Below are 27,104 nucleotides of genomic sequence, written 5' to 3'. Positions count from 1 at the left end.
CCCCTTGCTAGCGAAGGGAACACTAGCCTAAAAACGTCCAAAGGGACAAGGCAAGAAAAAAAACAAAGGAAATCGAAAGGACACCACAAAATTCCAGAAAGGAAGACCCCTATAACGAGCCCAGCTCAAAAAGACCCAAATGGGTGCAAACAAATAAGGGGAGGCAACGCCCAGACCAACATAACATAACGATTTCTACTCTGCAGTCAAGTGGAAGCACCGAAACGACCACAGAAAACTTATCCTCAAGTCGTGATCACCTTGAATACCGAAGTATTCAACACAAATACGTGTAGCAGACCTAGACGAGTAAACACCCGAGTCAGAAAACTTTACTAAAAAGTAAGAGGCGGCCAAACAGGATATCGGATTGAAAAAACTCCCAACAGAGGGCTGCCTCTAGGCAATCCTAGCCGCCAGATCGACACATAGGTCCCAAAGGGGAGAAGTATAGACCTAGTAGGACCTTCCCCCAGCCGGGCCAGCCCAAGCATCAGTAGGTCTGAAACCAGGGGAAGAGAAGAACCCTGGTAACCGCTCACAAAAGAGCATAAAAAACGGCTTCAGCCATTCCAGAGCTCGGGAACCCCCCCCCAGAGGCTCCAGAGACAGTCGACAAGGCCGAAGACCCATAAGAGTCGAGCAACAGCTCATCTCGACACAGCGTCAGCAAGACACTGGAACAACACAACAACCCAGAGAGCATGCCACTCTCTAAATAGGTTAAACCCTCTGTTCCATCCCTTGAATTCCTAAACAAGGCCTCCTTATAGGAGAATAAGCCCCCCCCTAAGAAAAAGGGGGCCATTAGAGATAGAATACCTGCCCACAAGGCACAAGGCCACAGGCCAAAGAAGAGAACCTCTCTAACGCAGATGAACCTGGAAGGAATCCCCTGAAACCTAGTGAAAAGAAGAGTGTATAAACTGCAATGATTATCCCTATAACCCCTTGCCTGCAGAACCACAAGGCCTTCAGGGTACTTCAGCAAACCGTACAAAGGAAAACCGTTCATTGAGCCTAGGCAAGCCAATGATAGCGGTACTCATGAAATCTGGCCGTCGACCAGCTCTACTAGCCAGACCAAAGGTCATAGCCCATACCTGGAACAGGAGAACCCCCAAACCTGCCCTGGATCCACACAAAAAAATGGTTAAAGGTGCTTTGGCAAGGATATATGCCGGACATGTGTTATGAAGAGCTCATAGTCACAGCTGGATATAAACGCCAGACTTTCAGCCTTCAAAGACGCATAGTTGCCTCTAAGCCACTGTAGTACACCATGAACGGGATCCACAAGGGAACGCTAAGCAACAGCCTCAGCAACCAAAGAGCCAGGGTAATGACAGGCTCGAGCTTCCCATTGTTTAAAATAAACCATATGCTGGATATCGAAACACCCCGTCTGACCTAGAAAACAGACCCACAGGGACATATTAATGTAACATCCAGGAGAACCCGGAGAACGTTGCAAGTCCCGACCTAAGGAGGAGACCACCCCATGTCGAAGTCTAACGCTCCAAAGGAGCTAAGGCATCTCAAACCAAGACCCTAGATCCCATAGGTGTTTGAACGCCACAAGACAACCCAAGCAAGGGAAAACCATGAGGACAAGGTCACTAAATCAAGGTTAGTCTCCATCTAACAATACTAGACAGAGGGGGACCTGAAACCAAGGATGCGGAACATCTCCAGATCCGGAAAACTTCCAAGCAGAGCCAAAAAGAACTCTCTCAAAGGGAAATTCGGGTCTCCAAAAGAGACCCAACTCACATGGAGGAATGGACAATAATCCAAAGGGTCCCAAAAGAGAGCAACCCTCTCCCGAAGGGAAACCCATGGTCCCATAAGGAGACTTAGCCCACATGGGGAAGTAAAAAGGTGTCAATGACTAGAGAACCCCGGAAGGAGCACATCCAACAGGACAATGCCTAGAGCCTCTGAAAGGCCAAACCGTCGTAAGCGGTAAGGAGGCGCTAAACCTCCAATCCTCCTATGAGAGGAAGAATAGTCTAGGTCCCGAGAGACTCGGAAGCAAAATCAGTGACGCAGCTGGACGCCGCTGACCCAGTCATCCATCTTGAAGGCTCAATAAGGACTGACACAGTCGTTCCAGCCACGCGGACTCACAAGTCCTCAGTATAATGCTTAGCTGAAACTTGTAAAATAAAAACAAGAAAAACAAATAATAATGAAAGCACTCGAGACAGAAGGTTTGAACCAAAACAAGACCAGCCTGCAACAGGACCATAACTGTCAAGCTGCCTAAAGCCTCCCTCAGAGGGGGAGAGATAACAGACAAACATAGGACTAACATGTCCCTTAACAACTTCCGCAGAAGTAACAGCGAGAAGCAATCCCAGAGATAGTTCCCGAAGGGAATAAAAAATAAAAATACAAGGTAGCCCGTAGGCAAACGCCTAAGAAGAAACAGGCAGACCCGCAAAACCAGCCAAACGGAACCCTGATCTTCCAACAAAAACTGGGAAGGATCTCAACAACCGACAATCAGGAGATTACGTCATCCCCACATGTCTAATGAGGTGAACCATTCGAAGCAGAATACTGCGGATTCCCGTATCCATTAAGGATAGGATCCTCTAATAACTCAAAAACGTGTCTGAGTAAAACTCGAAGACACGCTATTCTGTAATGAAAGGCACAACACTCAGGGACAGCTACACACGCAGGGAACTGTATAGGCCCCCCCAAGGCCGATAGTCAAGGGATGATCGGGCACGAGCACAAACGCAAATAAACATCTGGACTTTGCAGATGCATGATCCCCAAAAATATGTGAAAGCGAAAACGAGCTGCAACCTCGGGGGGGGGGGGGGGGGGAAACAAGCCGCCCTGTAAGGAGGGATAAAAATAATCTGGGTTACCCGCATGTGTAGTAGTAGGGAGCGGTAGGGAACTCGCCTCTCGGAGGACAGAACCCCGAGAGGCGGATGGCTCAGCAGACCCCTGATTCCCCAAGCCCGAGGAACAGGACGCTTTAATACGGCATATTGAACATAACTGATTGACCTGTGTCAACGGGGCCAATTCGCATTCTTCACAAGTCGAAGAATCTGAAATTTGAACAGTCTCAGCATCAGAATCCTAGATAGAGAATAACTAGATAGAGAATATAATAATAATGGACTAAGAGAAAACTTAAACGGCACCTGATACCCACAATGGCTGGGGCTCTCACCACCTCCTAGAACCAGACACTAGCAGACTCTAATTTTTTTAGTCGCCACACGGTCAGGAATGCGGAAATGGAAGACCAAAACGTAAACACGTCCAGTCACAAGGTGAAACGTGCATTCCAAAAAAAGCGCACCCAACCATAAGGTTGCGTCACTTCCAAAGGCCTTTATGTTCTAATCCAAAAGCCCAGTTAACACTACACATAAACAGATTGAATCACATAACAAACATGTTTTAAAAAACCCCTGTTCAATAATCCCCCTCGGGAGATATTAACCCTTGATTCCAAGATACCAAAGGAGCCTCACTGAGGCCCTATCTTATACTTAATAAGTCCTGCAAGATAGTTCCTTACGGAAAACAAATAAGTTAAAGTACATTCTGATGAAGTAAAATGAAACGATCTTACCGGAATCTACGCCATGGAACAGGAACACGGTCCTTCAAGTGTGATGAATAGTAACAGCGCCTCTGCCATGGACTTGAGAGAAGAATGCAGGCAGGGACGGGAAGTTCGATAATCACGATTGCTTGTGGAGGCTGCTGTTAATATAAGTTGGGATGGTTTCACAGAGACTCTCCCTGCATCTCCGGACTCTAACTTTTATCCAGGCCCTCTTTGAGAGACTGATAGGATTACTTAAAGCTCCCATCCCATCCCGAAGAGTACTACCCTCCATAAGAGACAAAACAAACTTCTGACACTTCTCTGACAACCTCCTGGGACGAAAGGCAAAGAATGACTGGGGGATGAGGGGAGTGGGAGGAGTATTTAAGCTTTTGGCTGGGGTGTCTTTGCCTCCTCCTGGTGGCCAAGTTCTTATTTCCCAAAAGTAATGAGTGCAGCTGTGGACTCTTTCCATTTATGAAGAAAAACTTACTTCTAGCAGAGTAAACGCTCGAGCGGGAGCGTTAAATACCACTCCACTTGTAATTTGGCCCTAAAACTTTACACTTATATTTTTAATAATAGAAAATCTAATAAACGTAATCCTTTGAATTGGTCGGGAGGCCTCTCCTGGTCTACATAGATGTAAACAAAGAAAATGTGCTATGTGTCCATATATTTACCCTAACAAAGATTGCTGTAATTTTGGGAATTTCAATCAGTCCAAAATGTATAAATGTAAGAACAGATGCACTGTTCATAATAAGAGCCCAGAAGGATTCGAAATAAGAATTATACAATGGGTACCACCTAATATTTGGGACACAAATAGACTTTTAAAGTTAAAACAGCGAGAGACTTTTTGGATAAAAGAGCTCAAATGTTTACAGCCTAGGGGTCTTAACATAGAACTAGATATTCAGGCATTTTTAATATAACTATGAGTACCATCTGGAGTTAATATAACTAGGAGTACCATCTGGGGTTAATATAACTAAACGTACCATCTGGGTTTAATGCTTTCTGTAACGTTCCAAGATCCTAGTTAAACCTAGCTTGCTAAATAGACGGGCCAATGAATGTAGAATGGTAAAGTGGAAGCTATAGATTGTAAGTCTTGTGAAATTTGTTATCCCTTTTGTGATTTCAGTATAGGCTTATATTTTATCATTTAAAATCATTATTCTTTTTAAATGTTTAAGTTTAAAGGGACACTCAAGTCAAAATTAAAGTTCATGATTCAGATAGAGCATGGAATTTTAAACAACTTTCCAATTTACTTTCATTAACAAAATGTGCACACTCTTTTTATATTTACACTTTTTGAGTCACCAACTCCTACTGAGCATGTGCAAGAATTCACAGCATATACGTATATGCATTTGTGATTGGCTCATGGCTGTCATATGATACAGGGGGAGTGGAAATAGACATAACTTTACAATTTATTTAACAAAAATCTGCTACTCATTTGAAGTTCAGACTACGTGCTACTGCATTGTCTCCTTATCATGCATTTGTTGATTATGCAAATCTACTGTATTGACTGGTCATTTAATGGTTGAAGTGTTTACGTCTGTAGATCTGAGATTTGGTACTATATTTATTATTTTGATATTGCATATACGGTATACAATATATATATATATATATATATATATATAAAAATTCATTAAAATTATGGGGGGGGAGATAAAAAACTGAAATTAAAATCCTCCATGTCTCAAAATTAAATCAATGTAAATATTTGCATAGGAAATTAGTACATCTAAGCAAGTATCCCCGCTTGCCCCCAGAAATTCTTAATATGCAATGTTTCCAATGCACAAGAGAATTACCCACAATTCTCTTGTGCATTGGAAACATTGCATATTAAGAATTTCTGGGGGCAAGCGGGGATACTTGCTTAGATGTACTAATTTCCTATGCAAATATTTACATTGATTTATATATATATATATATATATATATATGTGTGCATTTGAACAAGCATTTAAAGTATTAAAAACACAATAGGGTTTAATGTTTGAATCTTCTGTATATGCTTTTATATATATTTTTAGGTTTCACTGCTGTATCTTTAAGATCACGGTAGTATTGTAATGAGGAGACAGGCGGGGGCCATGGAGAGTTTATAAGCTATCCAGTAGATACTATAATCATTTTTTAAAAAGTTTCGTCAGAATGGAACAAAACATGAGTATTTTCCTTTGTCACATTGAGGCCGCTGTATCTCATACTGAGCGAAGGAACGCTGAGCTGAGGTACTTTTTTGTTTTAAGTTTTATACACTTTATCAGTGTTGCTACAGAATGTCTGAAGTGTGAAAAACAGAATTTATGTTTACCTGATAAATTACTTTCTCCAACGGTGTGTCCGGTCCACGGCGTCATCCTTACTTGTGGGATATTCTCTTCCCCAACAGGAAATGGCAAAGAGCCCAGCAAAGCTGGTCACATGATCCCTCCTAGGCTCCGCCTACCCCAGTCATTCGACCGACGTTAAGGAGGAATATTTGCATAGGAGAAACCATATGTTACCGTGGTGACTGTAGTTAAAGAAAATAAATTATCAGACCTGATTAAAAAAACCAGGGCGGGCCGTGGACCGGACACACCGTTGGAGAAAGTAATTTATCAGGTAAACATAAATTCTGTTTTCTCCAACATAGGTGTGTCCGGTCCACGGCGTCATCCTTACTTGTGGGAACCAATACCAAAGCTTTAGGACACGGATGAAGGGAGGGAGCAAATCAGGTCACCTAAATGGAAGGCACCACGGCTTGCAAAACCTTTCTCCCAAAAATAGCCTCAGAAGAAGCAAAAGTATCAAATTTGTAAAATTTAGAAAAAGTGTGCAGTGAAGACCAAGTCGCTGCCTTACATATCTGATCAACAGAAGCCTCGTTCTTGAAGGCCCATGTGGAAGCCACAGCCCTAGTGGAGTGAGCTGTGATTCTTTCAGGAGGCTGCCGTCCGGCAGTCTCATAAGCCAATCGGATAATGCTTTTAATCCAGAAGGAGAGAGAGGTAGAAGTTGCTTTTTGACCTCTCCGTTTACCAGAATAAACAACAAACAGAGACAAAGTTTGTCTGAAATCCTTAGTAGCTGCTAAGTAAAATTTGAGAGCACGAACTACATCCAAGTTGTGCAACAAACGTTCCTTCTTTGAAACTGGATTAGGACACAAAGAAGGCACAACTATCTCCTGGTTAATGTTTTTGTTAGAAACAACTTTTGGAAGAAAACCAGGTTTAGTACGCAAAACCACCTTATCTGCATGGAACTCCAGATAAGGAGAAGAACACTGCAGAGCAGATAATTCTGAAACTCTTCTAGCAGAAGAAATTGCAACCAAAAACAAAACTTTCCAAGATAATAACTTAATATCAACGGAATGTAAGGGTTCAAACGGAACCCCCTGAAGAACTGAAAGAACTAGGTTGAGACTCCAAGGAGGAGTCAAAATTTTGTAAACAGGCTTGATTCTAACCAGAGCCTGAACAAAGGCTAGAACATCTGGCACAGCTGCCAGCTTTTTGTGAAGTAACACAGACAAGGCAGAAATCTGTCCCATCAAGGAACTTGCAGATAATCCTTTTTCCAATCCTTCTCGAAGGAAGGATAGACTCTTAGGAATCTTAACCTTGTCCCAAGGGAATCCTGCAGATTCACACCAACAGATATACCAAATTATGTGGTAATTTTTCTGGTTACAGGCTTTCAGGCCTGAACAAGAGTATTAATAACAGAATCTGAGAACCCTCGCTTTGATAAGATCAAGCGTTCAATCTCCAAGCAGTCAGCTGGAGTGGGTCGAACGGACCTAGAACAAGAAGGTCTCGTCTCAAAGGTAGCTTCCATGGTGGAGCCGATGACATATTCACCAGATCTGCATACCAAGTCCTGCGTGGCCACGCAGGAGCTATAAAAATCACCGACGCCCTCTCCTGATTGATCCTGGCTACCAGCCTGGGGATGAGAGGAAACGGCGGGAACACATAAGCTAGTTTGAAGGTCCAAGGTGCTACTAGTGCATCCACTAGAGCCGCCTTGGGATCCCTGGATCTGTACCCGTAGTAAGGAACTCTGAAGTTCTGACGAGAGGCCATCAGATCCATGTCTGGAATGCCCCACGGTTGAGTGACTTGGGCAAAGATTTCCGGATGGAGTTCCCACTCCCCCGGATGCAATGTCTGACGACTCAGAAAATCCGCTTCCCAATTTTCCACTCCTGGGATGTGGATAGCAGACAGGTGGCAGGAGTGAGACTCCGCCCATAGAATGATTTTGGTCACTTCTTCCATCGCTAGGGAACTCCTTGTTCCCCCCTGATGGTTGATGTATGAACTTGGCCCTCGCTAGCTGAGGCCAAGCTTTGAGAGCATTGAATATCGCTCTCAGTTCCAGAATATTTATCGGTAGAAGAGATTCTACCCGAGACCAAAGACCCTGAGCTTTCAGGGATCCCCAGACCGCGCCCCAGCCCATCAGACTGGCGTCGGTCGTGACAATGACCCACTCTGGTCTGCGGAAGGTCATCCCTTGTGACAGGTTGTCCAGGGACAGCCACCAACGGAATGAGTCTCTGGTCCTCTGATTTACTTGTATCTTCGGAGACAAGTCTGAATAGTCCCCATTCCACTGACTGAGCATGAACAGTTGTAATGGTCTTAGATGAATGCGCACAAAAGGAACTATGTCCATTGCCGCTACCATCAAACCTATCACTTCCATGCACTGCGCTATGGAAGGAAGAGGAACGGAATGAAGTATCCGACAAGAGTCTAGAAGTTTTGTTTTTCTGGCTTCTGTCAGAAAAATCCTCATTTCTAAGGAGTCTATTATAGTTCCCAAGAAGGGAACCCTCGTTGACGGAGATAGAGAACTCTTTTCCACGTTCATTTTCCATCCGTGAGATCTGAGAAAGGCCAGGACAATGTCCGTGTGAGCCTTTACTTGAGGAAGGGACGACGCTCGAATCAGAATGTCGTCCAAGTAAGGTACTACAGCAATGCCCCTTGGTCTTAGCACCGCCAGAAGGGACCCTAGTACCTATGAGAAAATCCTAGGAGCAGTGGCTAATCCGAAAGAAAACGCCACGAACTGGAAATGCTTGTCCAGGAATGCAAACCTTAGGAACCGATGATGTTCCTTGTGGATAGGAATATGTAGATACGCATCCTTGAAATCCACCTTGGTCATGAATTGACCTTCCTGGATGGAAGGAAGAAGTGTTCGAATGGTTTCCATCTTGAACGATGGAACCTTGAGAAACTTGTTCAAGATCTTGAGATCTAAGATTGGTCTGAACGTTCCCTCTTTTTTGGGAACTATGAACAGATTGGAGTAGAACCCCATCCCTTGTTCTCCTAATGGAACAGGATGAATCACTCCCATTTTTAGCAGGTCTTCTACCCAATGTAAGAATGCCTGTCTTCTTATGTGGTCTGAAGACAACTGAGACCTGTGGAACCTCCCCCTTGGAGGAAGCCCCTTGAACTCCAGAGAATAACCTTGGGAGACTATTTCTAGCGCCCAAGGATCCAGAACATCTCTTGCCCCAGCCTGAGCGAAGAGAGAGAGTCTGCCCCCCACCAGATCCGGTCCCGGATCGGGGGCCCGCATTTCATGCTGTCTTGGTAGCAGTGGCAGGTTTCCTGGCCTGCTTTCCTTTGTTCCAGCCTTGCATAGGTCTCCAGGCTGGATTGGCTTGAGAAGTATTACCTTCCTGCTTAGAGGACGTAGCCCTTGGGGCTGATCCGTTTCTGCGAAAGGGACGAAACTTAGGTTTATTTTTGGTCTTGAAAAGACCTATCCTGAGGAAGGGCGTGGCCCTTGCCCCCAGTGATATCAGAGATAATCTCTTTCAAGTCAGGGCCAAAGAGTGTTTTCCCCTTGAAAGGAATGTCAAGCAATTTGTTCTTGGAAGACGCATCCGCTGCCCAAGATTTTAACCAAAGCGCTCTGCGCCACAATAGCAAACCCAGAATTTTTTCGCCGCTAACCTAGCCAATTGCAAGGTGGCGTCTAGGGTGAAAGAATTAGCCAATTTAAGAGCACGAATTCTGTCCATAATCTCCTCATAAGAAGAAGAATTACTAATAATCGCCTTTCCTAGCTCATCAAACTAGAAACACGCGGCTGCAGTGACAGGGACAATGCATGCAATTGGTTGTAGAAGGGAACCTTGCTGAACAAACATCTTTAGCAGACCTTCTAATTTTTTATCCATAGGATCTTGGAAAGCACAACTATCTTCTATGGGTATAGTGGCGCGCTTGTGTAGAGTAGAAACCGCCCCCTCGACCTTGGGGACTGTCTGCCATCAGTCCTTTCTGGGGTCGATTATAGGAAAACAATTTTATAAATATGGGGGGAGGTACTAAAGGTATACCGGGCCTGTCCCATTCTTTACTAACAATGTACGCCACCCGCTTGGATATAGGAAAAGCTTCGGGGGGCCCCGGGGCCTCTAAGAACTTTTCCATTTTACATAGTGGTTCTGGAATGACCAGATAATCACAATCATCCAAATTGGATAACACCTCCTTAAGCAGAGCGCGGAGATGTTCCAACTTAAATTTAAAATTAATCACATCAGGTTCAGCTTGGTGAGAAATGTTTCCTGAATCTGAAATTTCTCCCTCAGACAAAACCTCCCTGGCCCCCTCAGACTGGTGTAGGGGCCCTTCAGAAACCATATCATCAGCGTTCTCATGCTCTACAGAATTTTCTAAAACAGAGCAGTCGCGCTTTCGCTGATAAGTGGGCATATTGGCTAAAATGTTTTTGATAGAATTATCCATTACAGCCGTTAAATGTTGCATAGTAAGGAGTATTGGCGCACTAGATGTACTAGGGGCCTCCTGTATGGGCAAGACTGGTGTAGACGAAGTAGGGGATGATGCAGTACCATGCTTACTCCCCTCACTTGAGGAATCATCTTGGGCATCATTTTTACTAAATTTTTTTATGACATAAAATACATATAGTTAAATGAGAAGGAACCTTGGTTTCCCCACAGTCAGAACACAATCTATCTGGTAGTTCAGACATGTTAAACAGGCATAAACTTGATAACAAAGCACAAAAAACGTTTTAAAATAAAACCGTTACTGTCACTTTAAATTTTAAACTAAACACACTTTATTACTGCAATTGCGAAAAAGTATGAAGGAATTGTTCAAAATTCACCAAAATTTCACCACAGTGTCTTAAAGCCTTAAAAGTATTGCACACCAAATTTGGAAGCTTTAACCCTTAAAATAACGGAACCGGAGCCGTTTTTATATTTAACCCCTTTACAGTCCCTGGAATCTGCTTTGCTGAGACCCAACCAAGCCCAAAGGGGAATACGATACCAAATGATGCCTTCAGAAAGACTTTTCTATGTATCAGAGCTCCACACACATGCAGCTGCATGCCATGCTGTCCTCAAAAACAAGTGCGCCATACCGGCGCGAAAATGAGGCTCTGACTATGATTAGGGAAAGCCCCTAAAGAATAAGGTGTCAAAAACAGTGCCTGCCGATATAATCATATCAAAATACCCAGAATAAATGATTCCTCAAGGCTAAATATGTGTTAATAATGAATCGATTTAGCCCAGAAAAAGTCTACAGTCTTAATAAGCCCTTGTGAAGCCCTTATTTACTATCTTAATAAAAATGGCTTACCGGATCCCATAGGGAAAATGACAGCTTCCAGCATTACATCGTCTTGTTAGAATGTGTCATACCTCAAGCAGTAAGAGACTGCACACTGTTCCCCCAACTGAAGTTAATTGCTCTCAACAGTCCTGTGTGGAACAGCCATGGATTTTAGTTACGGTGCTAAAATCATTTTCCTCATACAAACAGAAATCTTCATCTCTTTTCTGTTTCTGAGTAAATAGTACATACCAGCACTATTTTAAAATAACAAACTCTTGATTGAATAATAAAAACTACAGTTAAACACTAAAAAACTCTAAGCCATCTCCGTGGAGATGTTGCCTGTACAACGGCAAAGAGAATGACTGGGGTAGGCGGAGCCTAGGAGGGATCATGTGACCAGCTTTGCTGGGCTCTTTGCCATTTCCTGTTGGGGAAGAGAATATCCCACAAGTAAGGATGACGCCGTGGACCGGACACACCTATGTTGGAGAAATAATCAGGAGCCTCAACAAAATCCCACTACAACGAATTGGTCAAGGAACGATAGTTCAGACGCCATGTGGAGGACATACAACACAGACTGAGATATCGTAGATATACGCTGATATGTTTTTAATATTGTAAGTAGCTGCCAAGTATAGGGGCTACATTAAAGGTTTTTTTTATACTACACTTGATGCGGTTTTGCGCTCTTCACTCATTTTTGTTTTTTAATAAACAATATGCATTTAAACAAACTATATACATCTGACTATTATTCTAATATTTTGCTTTGAGTACATTCTATCTAGCATATATTAAAGGGACAGTCTACACCAGAATATTTATTGTTTTAAAAGATAGATAATCCCTTTATTACCCATTCCCTAGTTTTGCATAACCAACACTGTTATATTAACCCCTTAAGGACACGGGCATTTTTCAATTTCTTTCCCTGAAGGACCAGGGCTATTTTTAAATTTCTGCGGTGTTTGTATTTAGCTGTAATTTTCCTCTTACTCATTTACTGTACCCACACATATTATATACCGTTTTTCTCGCCATTAAATGGACTTTCTAAAGATACCATTATTTTCATCATATCTTATCATTTACTTTAAAAAAATGATAAAATATTAGGAAAAAATGGAAAAAATCACACTTTTTCTAACTTTGACCCCCACAATCTGTTACACATCTACAACCACCAAAAAACACCCATGCTAAATAGTTTCTAAATTTTGTCCTGAGTTTAGAAATACCCAATGTTTACATGTTCTTTGTTTTTTTTTGCAAGTTATAGGGCCATAAATACAAGTAGCACTTTGCTATTTCCAAACCACTTTTTTTCAAAATTAGCGCTAGTTACATTGGGACACTGATATCTGTCAGGAATCCCTGATTAACCCTTGACATGTATATATTTTTTTTTAGAAGACATCCCAAAGTATTGATCTAGGTCCATTTTGGTATATTTCATGCCACCATTTCACCACCAAATGCAATCAAATAAAAAAAATGTTATTAACAAACAACTTGTGCAATTATGGCATAAATGGTTGTAAATGCTTCTCTGGGATCCCCTTTGTTCAAAAATAGCAGAAATATATGACTTTGGCATTGCTTTTTGGTAATTAGAAGGCCGCTAAATGCCACTGCGCATCACACGTGTATTATGCCCAGCAGTGAAGGGGTTAATTAGGGAGCATGTAGGGAGCATCTAGGGTTAATTTTAGCTTTAGTGTAGTGTAGTAGACAACCCCAAGTATTGATCTAGGCCCATCTTGGTATATTTCATGCTACCATTTCACCGCTAAATGCGATCAAATTAAAAAAAACGTAACATTTTTCACAATTTTAGGTTTCTCACTGAAATTATTTACAAACAACTTTTGCAAGTATGGCATAAATGATTGTAAATGCTTCTCTGGGATCCCCTTTGTTCAGAAATAGCAGACATATATGGCTTTGGCGTTGCTTTTTGGTAATTATAAGGCCGCTAAATGCCGCTGCGCACCACACGTGTATTATGCCCAGCAGTGCAGGGGTTAATTAGGTCATTTGTAGGGAGCTTGCAGGGTTAATTTTAGCTTTAGCGTAGAGATCAGCCTCCCACCTGACACATCACACCCCAGGATCCCTCCCAAATAGCTCTCTTCCCTCCCCCATCCCACAATTGTCCCCGTCATCTTAAGTACTGGCAGAAAGTCTGCCAGTACTAATATAAAAGGTATATTTAAAATTAAAAAAAAATTGTAAAGCATATTTACATATGCAGCTGTGTAGGATCCCCCCTTAGCCCCCAACCTCCCTGATCCCCCCCCCAAACAGCTCTCTAACCCTCCACCTCTACCTTACTGGGAGCCATCTTGGGTACTGGCAGCTGTCTGCCAGTACCCTGTTTGCAAATACAAATGTTTTTTTTTTAGGTTTTTTAAAAAAAAAAATCAATTTTTTCTGTAGTGTAGCTTCCCCCCCCACTGCCAAATCCCCCACCCGCTCCCAGATCCCTTAGATTTATTTTTGTTGGGGATTGTATCCCCCCTTACTGCCAGTCTTATATAATTATTTTGCTGTAGTGTAGCGGTTCCCACCCGCTCCCTCCCCGTGCACGCGCCCACCCACCGGCCCCCGTGCACGCGCGCGCTCCCGTGCGCGCGCCCAACAACCCCGCCCCCGATCCCGCCCCCCTCTCTCTTCAATTTGTCCCCGATGGCCGCCCACCCACCAACGATTGCGGCCATCGATGCCGGTGCAGAGAGGGCCACAGAGTGGCTCTCTCTGCATCGGATGGGGGACAAATGTTATTGCAGGATGCCTCGATATTGAGGCATCACTGCAATAACCGTAAAGCGGCTGGAAGCGATCAGGATCGCTTCCAGCCGCTTTAATCCCCAAAGTCCTACAGGGTACGTCGCTGGTCTTTAAAGACCAGGTTGTGTGCGACGTACCCTGTACGACTCGTGTCGTTAAGGGGTTAATACACTTTTTACCTCTGTGATTATCTTGCATCTAAGCCTCTGCAAACTGACCCCTTATTTCAGTTATTTTGACAGACTTGAATTGTAGCCAATCAGTGCTGGCTCATAGGAACCCCACGTAAACTAACATCCTCTAGTGGTGAAAAACTGTTAAAATGCCCTGAGCTAAAAGGCGGCCTTCAAGGGCTTAGAAATTAGCATATGAACCTCCTAGATTTAGCTTTCAACTAAGAATACTAAGAGAACAAAGCAAAGTTGGTGATAGAAGTAAATTGGAAAATTGTTTAAAATTACATGCTCTATCTAAATAATGAAAGTCTGTTTAGGACTAGACTGTCCCAAGTGTTTATGGTCCATTAAATGTTTGATAAATCATTTATGCAAAGGATTATATGCTTCAATATGTTTCAAAATATCCCAAAACTTACTTGGTGGCGGAGGCCTCTGTGGCGGACGTAAGCGAGTACTGCTGGGAACAGACAATGACCTGCTTGGTGAGCGTGACCGAAACTCTGCAACAACCTCATGTTTTATTTTAAGTGCCATTAAGTCTTCATCATCTATATAAAAAAAAAATAAAAAAAAAAATAAAAAAAAAAGATTGGTACCCAATTCTGTTTTGTATTTCTCAAGGAATTTTCATACACATTCATTTTCTTAAAACCTCAATTCTGCTTGAACAATTGACTGATGTTACTAACAAATCTTCTATAGAAACCACTCAACTAATAATAGTGTTTCATTTGTTAACAAAGTACAAAATGGCAAAGATTTGCGCCAAACGCGTTAGACTTTGCTGTCATTAAAACTATTTGTCTTATGCCAGTTCAGAAGCTGCCAGGCAGAAGTTTAACAGTGTACTTAATTTACAGTTACACAGCTTACCCTGGAAGCTCACAGAACCATCATAAATTATGGGACCAAACAACATTTTTCTTATATACTAGGCATGTGCAAAATATGTTATTTGGATATTTGTTTGTCAACTGAATTCCAAATATGACCGCGGATAGCAGCGATCGGTTTATTTTAGCAGCGGATATATTAGTGTTAAAGTATTTTGCACAGACCTTTGTGTGTTGCACTTTAACACTAATATCCCCGGTGCGAAAATAGCCAATTGCTGCTACCCACGGCCATATTTGGAATTCATTTGACAAATGAATATATGAATAACGAACTTGGCACATGTCTAATATATACTTATATATACAAATGTGAGATTCCATATGTATATATATGTGTTTTAATCATACCTCATAGTTGTTTGAGGTCCTAATGTGTGAGTTTGCATTCGTTGGTTTATAAATAAATTTCTACTTATTTTTAACCTACAACGCTTAGAGGAATGTGCGCCCTTTTCCACTTTTTTTTTTTTTTTCAAATGAATTTTTATTCGATTTTAGGTTGAAAGGTAACACTTGGGGACACGCAGGACCCCTGTTCAAATATACACAAACAAAGGGATCAGGCACGCAGGTCCGGTTGCAATAACTGTCAAAACATTGATACATTATAAGTAAATTGCAGGGATTTGTGGTGAAAATAGTTCACCGAGATTGAACCCTGGTGTGGGCTCTAAATATGACAGGGGGAGGAGGAGGTGGAACTTATAAATTAAATGTAATGCTCCAAAGAGCAAGTCAGGATAAGTTACTGTAAGATATATAAATGGATTTAACCATATAGATTGAGGAGCAGGTTCTGTCAACATCTTGAAATGTAGGTAACAAAAAAAATCCAGAGACAAGTGAAATGCATATTGTATCTAGCACACACTGTACTTAGCACCCATTATACCTAGCACCCACTCTACCTAGCACACATTGTGCCTATCACACACTGACTGGACCCAGCCCTCATTGCACCTAATACTCATTACGCCTAGCACTCATTTCACCTAGCACTCATTGTACCCATCACTCATTGCACCCAGCACTCATGGCACCCAGCACATACCGTACCCAGCACAAATTATGCCTAGCCCACACAGAACTTAACAATCATTGTACCTAGCACACACTATACCTAGCACACACTGTACTTAGCACACACTGTACCTAGCACTCACTGTACCTAGCACTCACTGTACCTAGCACACGCCGTACCCAGCGCCCGCCTTGCCTAGCACACGTAGTACCTAGCACACGATACCTAGCTCACATGATAAGTGTCTAGCACCCTCTGTACCTAGCTCACGCTACACCTAGCACACGTCGTACCCAGCACCCACCTTGCCTAGCCCACGCAGAATCTAGTACACGTTGAACCTAGCACACATGGTACCTAGCACACATGATACCTAGCGCACATGATACCTAGCACACACTGTACCTAGCGCACATGATACCTAGCACACACTGTACCTAGCACACATGATAAGTACCTAGCCCCCACTGTACCTAGCTCACGCTATACCTAGCACCCGCCTTGCCTAGCACCCACAGTGCCTAGCACATGTTGAACCTAGCACATGTAAACCTAGCACATGTAAACCTAGCACCCATGATACCTAGCACCCATGATTCCACTTTTGTTTTTTATTCAGCTCTATCCGGTTTCCAGTACCGTTTATTCTAAGGGGCTGCAACTGCTTTTCAGCATTGTGCTTTTAAAGGGACATTACTACCTTGGCAAGAATCGTATATTGATACAGTCCTTTTTTATTACTCTGTATTTCTATAAATGGGGCGCTCCTTATTGTGTTTTTTTATCTTCTGATATAGATATATATATATTTATATATAAAAAAATATTTTCTCATCATATTGCAGCTCTAGCTACTCTAATTGAATTTCTCAAGCCCTGTCTTATATCTAAACATCAGCGCTCACTTGAGCCACACTTTTGACACCAGTGCAGATTATGCGTACAACAAGCAACTCTGTCTGCTTCACATGTTGCCACTGATATTCTTATACTTAGGGCAGTTTATTTGTTTTGCCCCCCTCTGGAAAGATTTCTGCAGATGCCCATATGCCAGGTGCCAGCTATAACAAATCTTTTAATATTTTCCAATAGTCAACATTTCATGCTTTTAACAAATTAATTAATATGTACAGTATATGGAAAACACTATCAACAGATTTTGCTTAATTAAATGTCGCTGTTCGTTTTTACACCTTTCTGTTTACGTTGCTGGAGAAAATAAATTAAAATGAGGGTCTCTTTCTGACACTTGCAATGTCTTGATCTAATAGTTTTGTACCTTTTACCAGCTCCTGTAAAGAGACTGTGCTTGCAAGACTGTCACATTTAAAGAGATAGAATGGTCAAAAATAAAATGTGCATGGGTGAATTTCAATTTGAAATATAAGAATTTTTGCAATATACTTCCATTAGCAAAAATGCTTCTAGTAAAAGTTATTACTGTTTTTTGTGGCATATGCACATATCCTGTGAGAGCCCGTGCACCAGTATTCAAACACTATGCTTGCTCAGAGAGGTGGCTGTGGTGTGTACTGCTTATGAAGACGTAATGTGTGTCATATAAGCTACTGTTGACCCTCTGAGAAGTTGCAGTGTTTAAATACTGGTGCACGGGTCTTCACAGCATATGTGTGTATGCTGCAAAAAAAAAATAAAAAAATAATAATAATGAAAGAATATTGCAAAAATGCTTCTATTTCAAATTGACTTTTCTATCCCTTTAAATTGTGAATCATTGAGAATGCATACATAATCTAATAAAAATCAAGTTTATTGTGCAATCCAAGCACGAGCACCTCATGTTGAAATCACACGAAACAGCATAACAAGAGTTTGCTATTACGTATGGTATACTTTGTTAGAAGCTTGATGTTTTCCAGGCCTCCCTGTACATACATGGGGGAGATTAAATAAGCAGCAGATGCTGCTGTTTTTCACACATAGTTTCCGGCGATCCGGAAACTGAAGTTAAGAAGCAGCGGTCTTAAGACCGCTATTCCTTTACTTGTTCGCCACCTTTTAGGTGGCAGACTGCAATCACCCCTATCAGATAGGAAGATTGACACCCCCTGTTAGCGGCCAATTGGCCGCGAATGTGCAGGGGGCATCATTGCACAAGCATTTCTTGTGAAATGCTTGTGCAATGTTAAATCCAGACAGCGTAAGCAATGGGGCAAAAACAGCCAAGACAACAGCACACATAGAAAAAGCAACATCTGAGCATCCTGCAACAATTACATGTAGCTTAAAAGGGAATAACTTCACAATTTTTATAACATATTTGACATATTAGGACATATATGGTGTAAATACTTTTTGCTATAGTGGTTTCTTGTTCTGAGCAAATAACCAAATTTTTCTTGGTCAAAACAGAGTATATATATATATATATATATATATATATATATATATATATATATATATATATATTTTTTATATATGTATATATATATGTATATATATATATATATATATATATATATACACATACTGTATATATATACAGTTATTATATATATATTATATATATACAGTCAATAGGATTGAGCTTGCATTCTATTGGCTGATTGGAATAGCCAATAGAATGCAAGCCAATAGGATGAAAGCTCAATCTTATTGGCTGATTGCAACAGCCAATAGGATTTTTTGAACCTTAATTCTGATTGGCTGATAGAATTCTATCAGCCAATCGGAATCTAAGGGACGCCATCTTGGATGACGTCATTTAAAGGAACATTCATTGTAAAGAAGATGTCGAACGAAGAGGATGCTCCGCGTCGTATGTCTTGAAGGAGCCGCTCCGCGCCAGATGGATGAAGATAGAAGATGCCGTCTGGATGAAGACTTCTGCGGGCTTGGATGAAGACTTCTGCCGCTTCGTTGAGAATGGATGTTGGCTCTTCAGAAACTGTAAGTGGATTTTTGGGGGTTAGTGTTATTTTTATAAGGGTTTATTGGGTGTAGGGGGCGGCAGATTAGGGGTTAATAAGTATAATGTAGGTGGCGGCGGTGGCGGGGCGGCAGATTGGAGGTTAATAAGTATAATGTACGTGACGGCGGCAGATTAGGGATGTTTAGACTCGGGGTACATGTTAGGGTGTTAGGTGTAAACGTTACTTTTATTCTCCCATAGGAATCAATGGGATATCGGGCAGCAGCGAACATAAGCTTTCACTGCTTTCAGACTCCCATTGATTCCTATGGCATCCGCCGCCTCCAGGGCGGAGGATTGAAAAGCAGGTACGCTGGGCCGTAACAGTGGCGAGCGTACCTGTTAGACATTTGTTAACTAGCAAAAGTAGTCAGACAGTGCCGAATTTACATTCAGAACATCTGTAGTGACGTAAACATCGATCTGTGTCGGACTGAGACCGGCGGATCGTATGTTACGTCACAGATTTCAACTTTTGCCGGTCTGTAGGCTTTGATAAATAAGAGGAATCAGGCGCTCCACATTCCAGCGTATTTGCAGTTGACGGCTTGATAAATATCCCTCATAGACAAGATGCATATATGTGCAGCCACCAATCACCAGCTTGCTTCCAATAGTAAATTGCTAGGTATACTTAAATTATTATTATATTTTATTTATAAAGCGTCAACATATTCCGCAGCGCTATCCATGGGTACAATTCATTTAAATAAAACAATGATACAAAACCTGCAAGAGACATGACAAAATTCAACAAACAAATACAGAAGGAATTGAGAGCCCTATTCCCGTGGGAACGTACAATCTTCAATAAAGGATACTAAGAGAACAAAAAAATTGCCTGCTCTGTCTGAATCATACATGCTTTAGGTTCAGCACCCTGGATAGTGCTTGCTTAAGCCACCAATAAGCAAGCATAACCCAGGTTCTCAACCAAAAATGGACCGGCTCCTAAGCTTTACATTCCTGCTTTCTAAATAAAGATAGCAAGAGAACGAAGAAAAATTGATAATTGGAGTAAATTAGAAAGTTGCTTAAAAGTGCATGCTCTATCTGAATCATTAAAGAAAAAAATTGGGTTTAGTTTCCCTTTAACCACTTTCTGAAGAGTGCTGAAAGGATGGGCCCAAACACTGAACAGTTTTCATTGGTAGAGAGAAATGCTCATGCAATGTTTGCTGTATATAAAGAAATATATGAAAAGAAGAAAAAAGCAAACTAGGTGTACGACATATGACATGTTTCTGAAGAAGCGAACACCTCCAGAAGAAGAGATTCAGCCAGGTCCTTCAGTCATTACAGGGCATGGTATCACACCTCAACAAGATGAGCCTCAGCCAGGTCCTTCATCCATTACAGGACAGGATATTGTCATTATTTGAGACAATTAATCAGTGGAAATTATACATCCTGAAATTATTACAGTGCAACACTATAAGGACAGCGATGTGGGTGATCTTGCTCTTCTTAGTTAAATTGTGTGCTCATAAAAGTTTAAAAAGTTTATAAAGTTTAAAAAGTGAAAAGGTTAAAGTTTAAAATTAAAAAGAAGTTCACAAAGTACCCTACGTTAGGCTTATGTACAGTACCTACTGCACCCAACTGTAAAAAATAAAAGTATATGTTGCACATACAGTTGTACTGTGTATTATTGTGTACATAACATACAGTATCTTGTACCAGTATAAGCCTACAGACTCATCAACGTTAGCCCTACAAGCTCCAATTGTGGCAAGTACAGATTACATATTACAACTTGCCCTGTACTTTGCGAACTATGTATACAGTACTTTATATAGGTTGTTCGCAAAACATCCAAATCACTTTAGCCAGTTTTTGCAGAATGTATCGCAGAAGTTAGAAAACGCATACCTGTACTCAAGATGAGGCCTAACTAGAGATCTGAAAAGTGACATAAGAACTTTACTATGTCTGCCACTATGTCTGCCTTGCTGCAATATTACATTGTTTACTAAATTTTAAATCATCTGAAATAATAATTCCCAAGTCCCTTTCCTCATTTCTAAAAGTCAGTAAAGTGTCATTGAGTCTGTAATTAACGTTTGGATTCTTCTTTCCTAAATGCATTTGTCCAGTCCTCTAATTTTTTTTATATCAATTCTCATTTGGTCCACACCTCATGGAACATCAACTCTATTACAAATGTTTGTGTCATCTGCCAAAAGACACACTTTACTTCCTCTTTGCTGACATCCCTGATAAATATGTTAAACATAATAGATATCAGAATGAAAAATACTACTTTTCTTTGCAATTAATTTTTACTGGAAAACAGTTAAATAATTTATTTAATTTTATTTTTGTGTTTTGCTAAAGTAAACTGGCTCAAGAGGCGGAAGTGTGTGAACTGATAGATGGTAAAATTAATTACAATGTTGTGATCTATGAACTAAATAAAATACATTTGTGCTGCATAAAATAAATAGTAATAATTACTTTTTTGCTCACTAGATCATGGGTGTAATTTATCTCAAAGTGCTTTCGCAACTGAATAATTTATTCAACTAAAAAAACAAACAAATACACACAAATGAATACACACAAAGATTTAAAACCTGCATAAGTACTGGGGTAAGAATATGTTCCTCAGACAGTTCTGTGTGTGAGTTTTATTTCATATGATTTAAACTGCTGATGCATCTATAGGTGTAAAAATATCAATAAAGTTCACCAGACAGGAAAGGACATTTTTATGAGAAAAAAAAGCTTACATTTCCCCTTAATTGTAAATATTATAAGAACATGACAAATGTCTTACTTGTCTTCTAGTGCCTTTGTTATAGAATTATGGAAAATGTTTTTTTTTAGGAAGTACAGTAAATCCTACATTAAGCTTTCATTATTATAAAGAATAAGAAAGTACTCACACAGTCTCAATAGAAGCTGAGGGTATTACACAGGGAAACTAATTAAAGAAATATTTTACCAGCAATAAATTATTTAAAGAATCATTATTTGCATAGAGAACACTGATCACAATATTTTAATAATTAAAAACCATGACCTATGACTACAATTACACTGTTAATTCAAGGCCTGTTTATCTTATATGACAATGCCCTTATAAAAATAAGTGTATCAGCAATTAAAAAAAAAATAGTAGTTGTTTTTAGATATATTTCTTAACATTTTTTATATACAATGAAACTACGCAAGGGTGACATTTTCTAAATTTAGAATTTCTAAACATATATTTAAGTCAAAACAGCCTATTTCATTACCTTTAAATGAGTGTTTTTTTGTAGTAGCAGGGGAGCTCTTACTAGAAGATGCAGTTGTTGCTGGCAGATGCTCAATCCCATCAGACAACTCATACCCTGCTATTGGTCTGTCAGTTAACAGATGTTGAGGAACCATGTAGTCAGAATCATCATCCAATATGTCACCTGAAGGTAAAAAAAAAAATTATGCAACAAAGAAAAAACAAGTTATGACAAATATCCTTTCTTGTTAGTGATTGCATGCAGAGAGAGATAAATAGCAAATGATCCACACAGGGAAAACAAGTTTTTAAAAAAAATAATATATGCTTACCTGATAAATTATTTTCTTTCCTGGCATGGAGAGTCCACAAATGCATTCATTACTGTTGGGAATTCAACACCTGGCCAGCAGGAGAAGGCAAAGACACCCCAGCCAAAGCTATAAGTATCCCTCCAATTTCCCATACTCCCCCAGTCATTCAGCCGAGGAAATAAGGAAAAGCAGGAAAAACACTAGGGGTATAGATAAGCCAGAAGATTAAGAAAAAATGTCGCCTAAAAGTAACAGGACGGGTTCATGAAATTTCCATGCCAGGAAAGAAAATAATTTATCAGGTAAGCATAAATTTTGTTTTCTTTCCAATGGCATTGAGAGTTCACAAATGTATTCATTACTGTTGGGAACACTATACCCAAGCTAGAGAGGACATAAATGAACCGGGAGAGAAAATAAGGCAGGACCTAATCTGAAGCCACCACAGCTTGAAGCACTTTACTCCTGAGCTAATATACTTCTGTGAAAAAGAATCACAAACCACGGCGCCTCCTCGTGTGATACTGATAATATTGAAAATGGATGAACACTAAAGAAACATACTTACAAGTTTGGCAGCACCCAATTGTGCTTAGTAGGGCGTTCTGGGAACTCTAAGTGTCCCAGCTCACTGATCCACAGAGCAGGGATTCCCCTGCGCCTTCAAGAAACTCCACACTGCACACCAACGAAGAAGGCTGGCATCCATAGACACAATCTCGCCTGATGGTCTCAAAAGCATGTGCCTTAAGACAGGAGGTCCTGACAAATCCACCAGGAGAGAAAATCTCTCAAATGGTTGTCTAGAACGATCCATTTGTCAATTGGACACCATTCCATTGCCTGAGCATACATAGTTGTAGAGGTCGCAGATGGGTCAAAAGGAATAAAATCCATGGAAGCCCCATGAGACCTACCACTTAAATGCCTTGAGCCACTGAGGGGTCTGCGGAGGACTAAAAAGAGAGGCAGGCATAAAAGAGCTTTGATCGCCATTGAACTGACAGGAAGATTTTCATGGAAATCGAGTCGATGATCGTTCCCAGAAAACAAACCCTGGAGTTGGGATCCAGGGAGCTCTTACAAAGATTTAACGTCCATCTATGTGTCTGAAGAAGGCACAGAAAGGAGTCCGTGTGGATGTTTCCAATCGAAAAGATGGAGCCTGCACCAGGAAACCGTTCAGGTACAGAGCAGCCGCGATTCCTCACGTTCTCTCCTCTTATTACCTTTGTAAAGACCCATGGGTCAGTAGCTAGACCAAAGGGTAGAACTACAAAAATGTTTGTCCAGAAAAGCATAATCCTTGAGGATAGGAACATGGAGGTATGCCCTCTTGGACCAATGGAATGTATTGATAGTTTCCTTCTTGAAGGTCGGAACCTAGAGAAACTTGCTGAAACACTTTAAGTGCACAAATAAAAATAACTACAGCACAAAGTCTGCAGACAACTAGGAAATCCCATAGCGGGGAAAAAAACAAACAGATATCGTAGAATAAATAGCAATTGAATAAATGCAATCTACAGCAATATTCCCAAAAGGAAAATTATAAAAGACTGCCCAACCATGAATAGCATTATAGGATATGAGATTAACTACTGTATCTTATAAAGGTAAAACATAACACATTGTGCAGCATAAACAGCAATAAAGGATATGCAAGCTATTGAATGACCCATAAAAAGGAAATTCTTAAGAGATTGTGCCTCAAAAAAAGCAGTAGAGGAAAATCAATCTAATGTAATATCCTATAAAAGGAAAATAAGATATTGCATAGCAATAAAAGCAAAAGAGGGTATGAAAACCCACTGGCTTTATCTAAAAGGAAATAAGAATTATTGAACAGAAATAATAAAACATAAAAGGTTGAACCAGACAATGCTTCTGTAAAGAAAAAGCATAGGTAAGAGTGGAGACGCAGAAAAACCTTCCTATAGAGAAGGAGAACCCATAAATACACATCATATGATTCCTAAATAAAATGTCTAACCCACAGGTTGCTGCTATTCCCCATAGAGAACCACTACCACTAATGGTAGGAAAGGTGCATCAGCATAATCATTGACTTAAACAAGCTAAATATGTTTAAACATAAGCACACTGAGCAATACCACAGTAAGCAGGGAAATAAGTGCAAGAGCCAAAAGAACTAGTTAGTCCTATAGAAAGAACTAGCTAGCCACAAGTAAAGAACGCTGCCACAGCAGGATTCAAACTCTTAGCCTTTGGCTTGTTAGGCAGGAAGTTATCCCCTAGGTCATTTAGGCCTGTACCAATAAATATGAGACAGTACTATAAGAATGGAAGAGCTTTTAAATAACGCTAAAAGTGCACCAAAAATGATCAAGCTAAGTGGTCTGCTATCATATAGGGTATATTATTCCTAAAAATACTGCCTGCAGAGCAGTTATATTAGCATTATATGCAAGTACACCAAGCACCCCTGAGATAAAGAGGTTTCTGCTTAGTATGAGAAAAAACTGCAGGTTGTGCACACCATGATATCCAGAGTAAAGGATATAACTAAAGTGTCCCCAGACCTTGTATGAGTGCAAAGTGGTGCCAGCTGGACACCCTAATAAGTCCTCCCTTGCGTTGATGTGTCCCTAGTGAAAGGAATAAATACAAGGACTTACCCTCCAGGGTCTTGCTGTGGAGCAGTCACAGCACTTCCAGGTCTGACAGCTTCATCCGACTTCTGACAGGGACCTGAGGTAAAGAGGAAAGCAGTGTAAGCTAACACTGGTTGCCAGGTGGGGGTGTTAGCACAGATGGCTGGAAGGAGGACAGAGGAGCTTCCCTGCAACCTCCAGCAGCAAACAGCTACCAATACTCTTACTAAGAGGTTTACATGGACACAATAACCCCAGTCCTATCTTGCAAGGAAACTACCCATTAAAGGACTTAAATCCAATTTTCTTCAGACCACCATCTTCACCAACCTCCAAGTTATAGAGGCAAAAAATTACTGGAGGAGTATGGGAAGTGGGAGGGATACTTATAGTTTTGGCTGGGGTGTCTTTGCATCCTCCTGGTGGCCAGGTGTTGAATTCCCAACAGTATTGAATGAATGTGTGGACTCTTCATGTCATTGGAAATAAATATATATTTATTATTTTATAGAGGGGGTTCAGGTTCCCATGATGTCAGACTAAGGCAGGCTCAAGATTGTGCATATATTTTGATTACTATATGGCAAATGTCTTTATGGTAATAATATACAAGCAACATGTAGAGGAAGGCTGCAGCATGTAGTGCTAAGTGACAGCAGGGTACAACTACAGCCATGCCTTCACTTACCACTACTGCACACACAATTTTGGTGTATCCTATCCAAAGACAGATGCACCCAGTTGTGTTCGTTATTAAACAGTGATTCTAGCTATACAGCTGTTACGTTCACTAGCTTGGTTTCCCATAGAGTTTTACCACAGAGTGGGTCAAACTATTTCACTCTAAAGCTCCCTCTACAGGTTGTTTGTATAACATTTCTAGACACACTGCTGTAGGTATATAGTGATCAAAACACATACACATTCCTGAGCCTACCTCAGTATGCTCTCATGTAAAAAGCCAAGATTCAACCAAAGAGACCAACCAAATAGGTAACATTAATAACAGAAGTTATTTGTACACTGTATCTGAAATATGAAAGCTTAAGAGCCATTAAATACAGTACAATATTACTATTAATCAATGCATAATAAAAAGAAAATGCATTAACACTTAAGGCCAGATTTATTAAAGACCGGGTGAACATCTTCGCCCCTATCCACTCGGCATCGCATCTGGTGGGGAGACTAAATACACACAGAGAGAAGCACACTCACAGGAACGAACAACTGGCTCAATACCATTGTTAGCCTGTTCTATGGCGATTTACCACCTGGGTGCAACTTTTTAGCATAGTAATGCTTTTCACAGAGTGGAACTTTCCTGTAGTATATCAGTCTGATCCCACCTATTACGGTCAGTCCAGCGCAAAAATACCAGGCAATTCCTCTCTGAACAAGGAACACAGCAACCCCAGACAATCGTTTCAGCCTTCATTGGGCCTCGTCAGTGAGGTGTAGCCATATTCCTCTAAGCACACTGAGCAAGGAGTCCACGTCTGGTTTCCCCTTTTTCCCATAGGGAGACTAAATACACACAGAGAGAAGCACACTCACAGGAATGAACAACTGGCTCAATACTATTGTTAGCCTGTTCTATATACGCTGCCCACATTAATTATTGCACACTTGGGGAAGTGTGCAACCCCACCCACTGTTCACATGAGTAGAAGCTTTCAATCTCCCCGGTCTGGGTGAATTGACATACGCCACATTACAGGTGACGCAGTGGGTTAAGAATCTTAACTCTCGGCTGCAGGCTCACTTGTGCGAACATGATGGGGCAGATGGGGCCCTTAGTTTCAAATCAGAAGTAGAAGTTATTTTCCTTGCCCCTGTATTATGTGACAGCCAATCCCAAACACATACACATACAGTCTCACAAAG

General features: G+C 41.0%; 1 protein-coding gene across 1 annotated transcript in view; it reads right to left on the bottom strand.

Moving 5' to 3' along the window:
* The window catches only part of SYNJ2 (synaptojanin 2), a 621,954-nt gene that overhangs the window by 40,022 nt on the left and 554,828 nt on the right, over positions 1-27,104 (bottom strand). Inside the window, exons 22-23 of the mRNA XM_053710913.1 lie at positions 22,308-22,472; positions 14,633-14,764 (exon numbers count right to left, since the gene is read on the bottom strand). Coding sequence (XP_053566888.1) covers positions 14,633-14,764; positions 22,308-22,472 — 297 coding nt within the window. The remainder of the gene's footprint in view (positions 1-14,632; positions 14,765-22,307; positions 22,473-27,104) is intronic.

This window comes from Bombina bombina, chromosome 4 (assembly GCF_027579735.1).
Source record: "Bombina bombina isolate aBomBom1 chromosome 4, aBomBom1.pri, whole genome shotgun sequence".
Taxonomy (NCBI): domain Eukaryota; kingdom Metazoa; phylum Chordata; class Amphibia; order Anura; family Bombinatoridae; genus Bombina; species Bombina bombina.
Note: the sequence above shows the minus strand (reverse complement) of the source record. Positions and strands in the feature narration are given on the sequence as shown.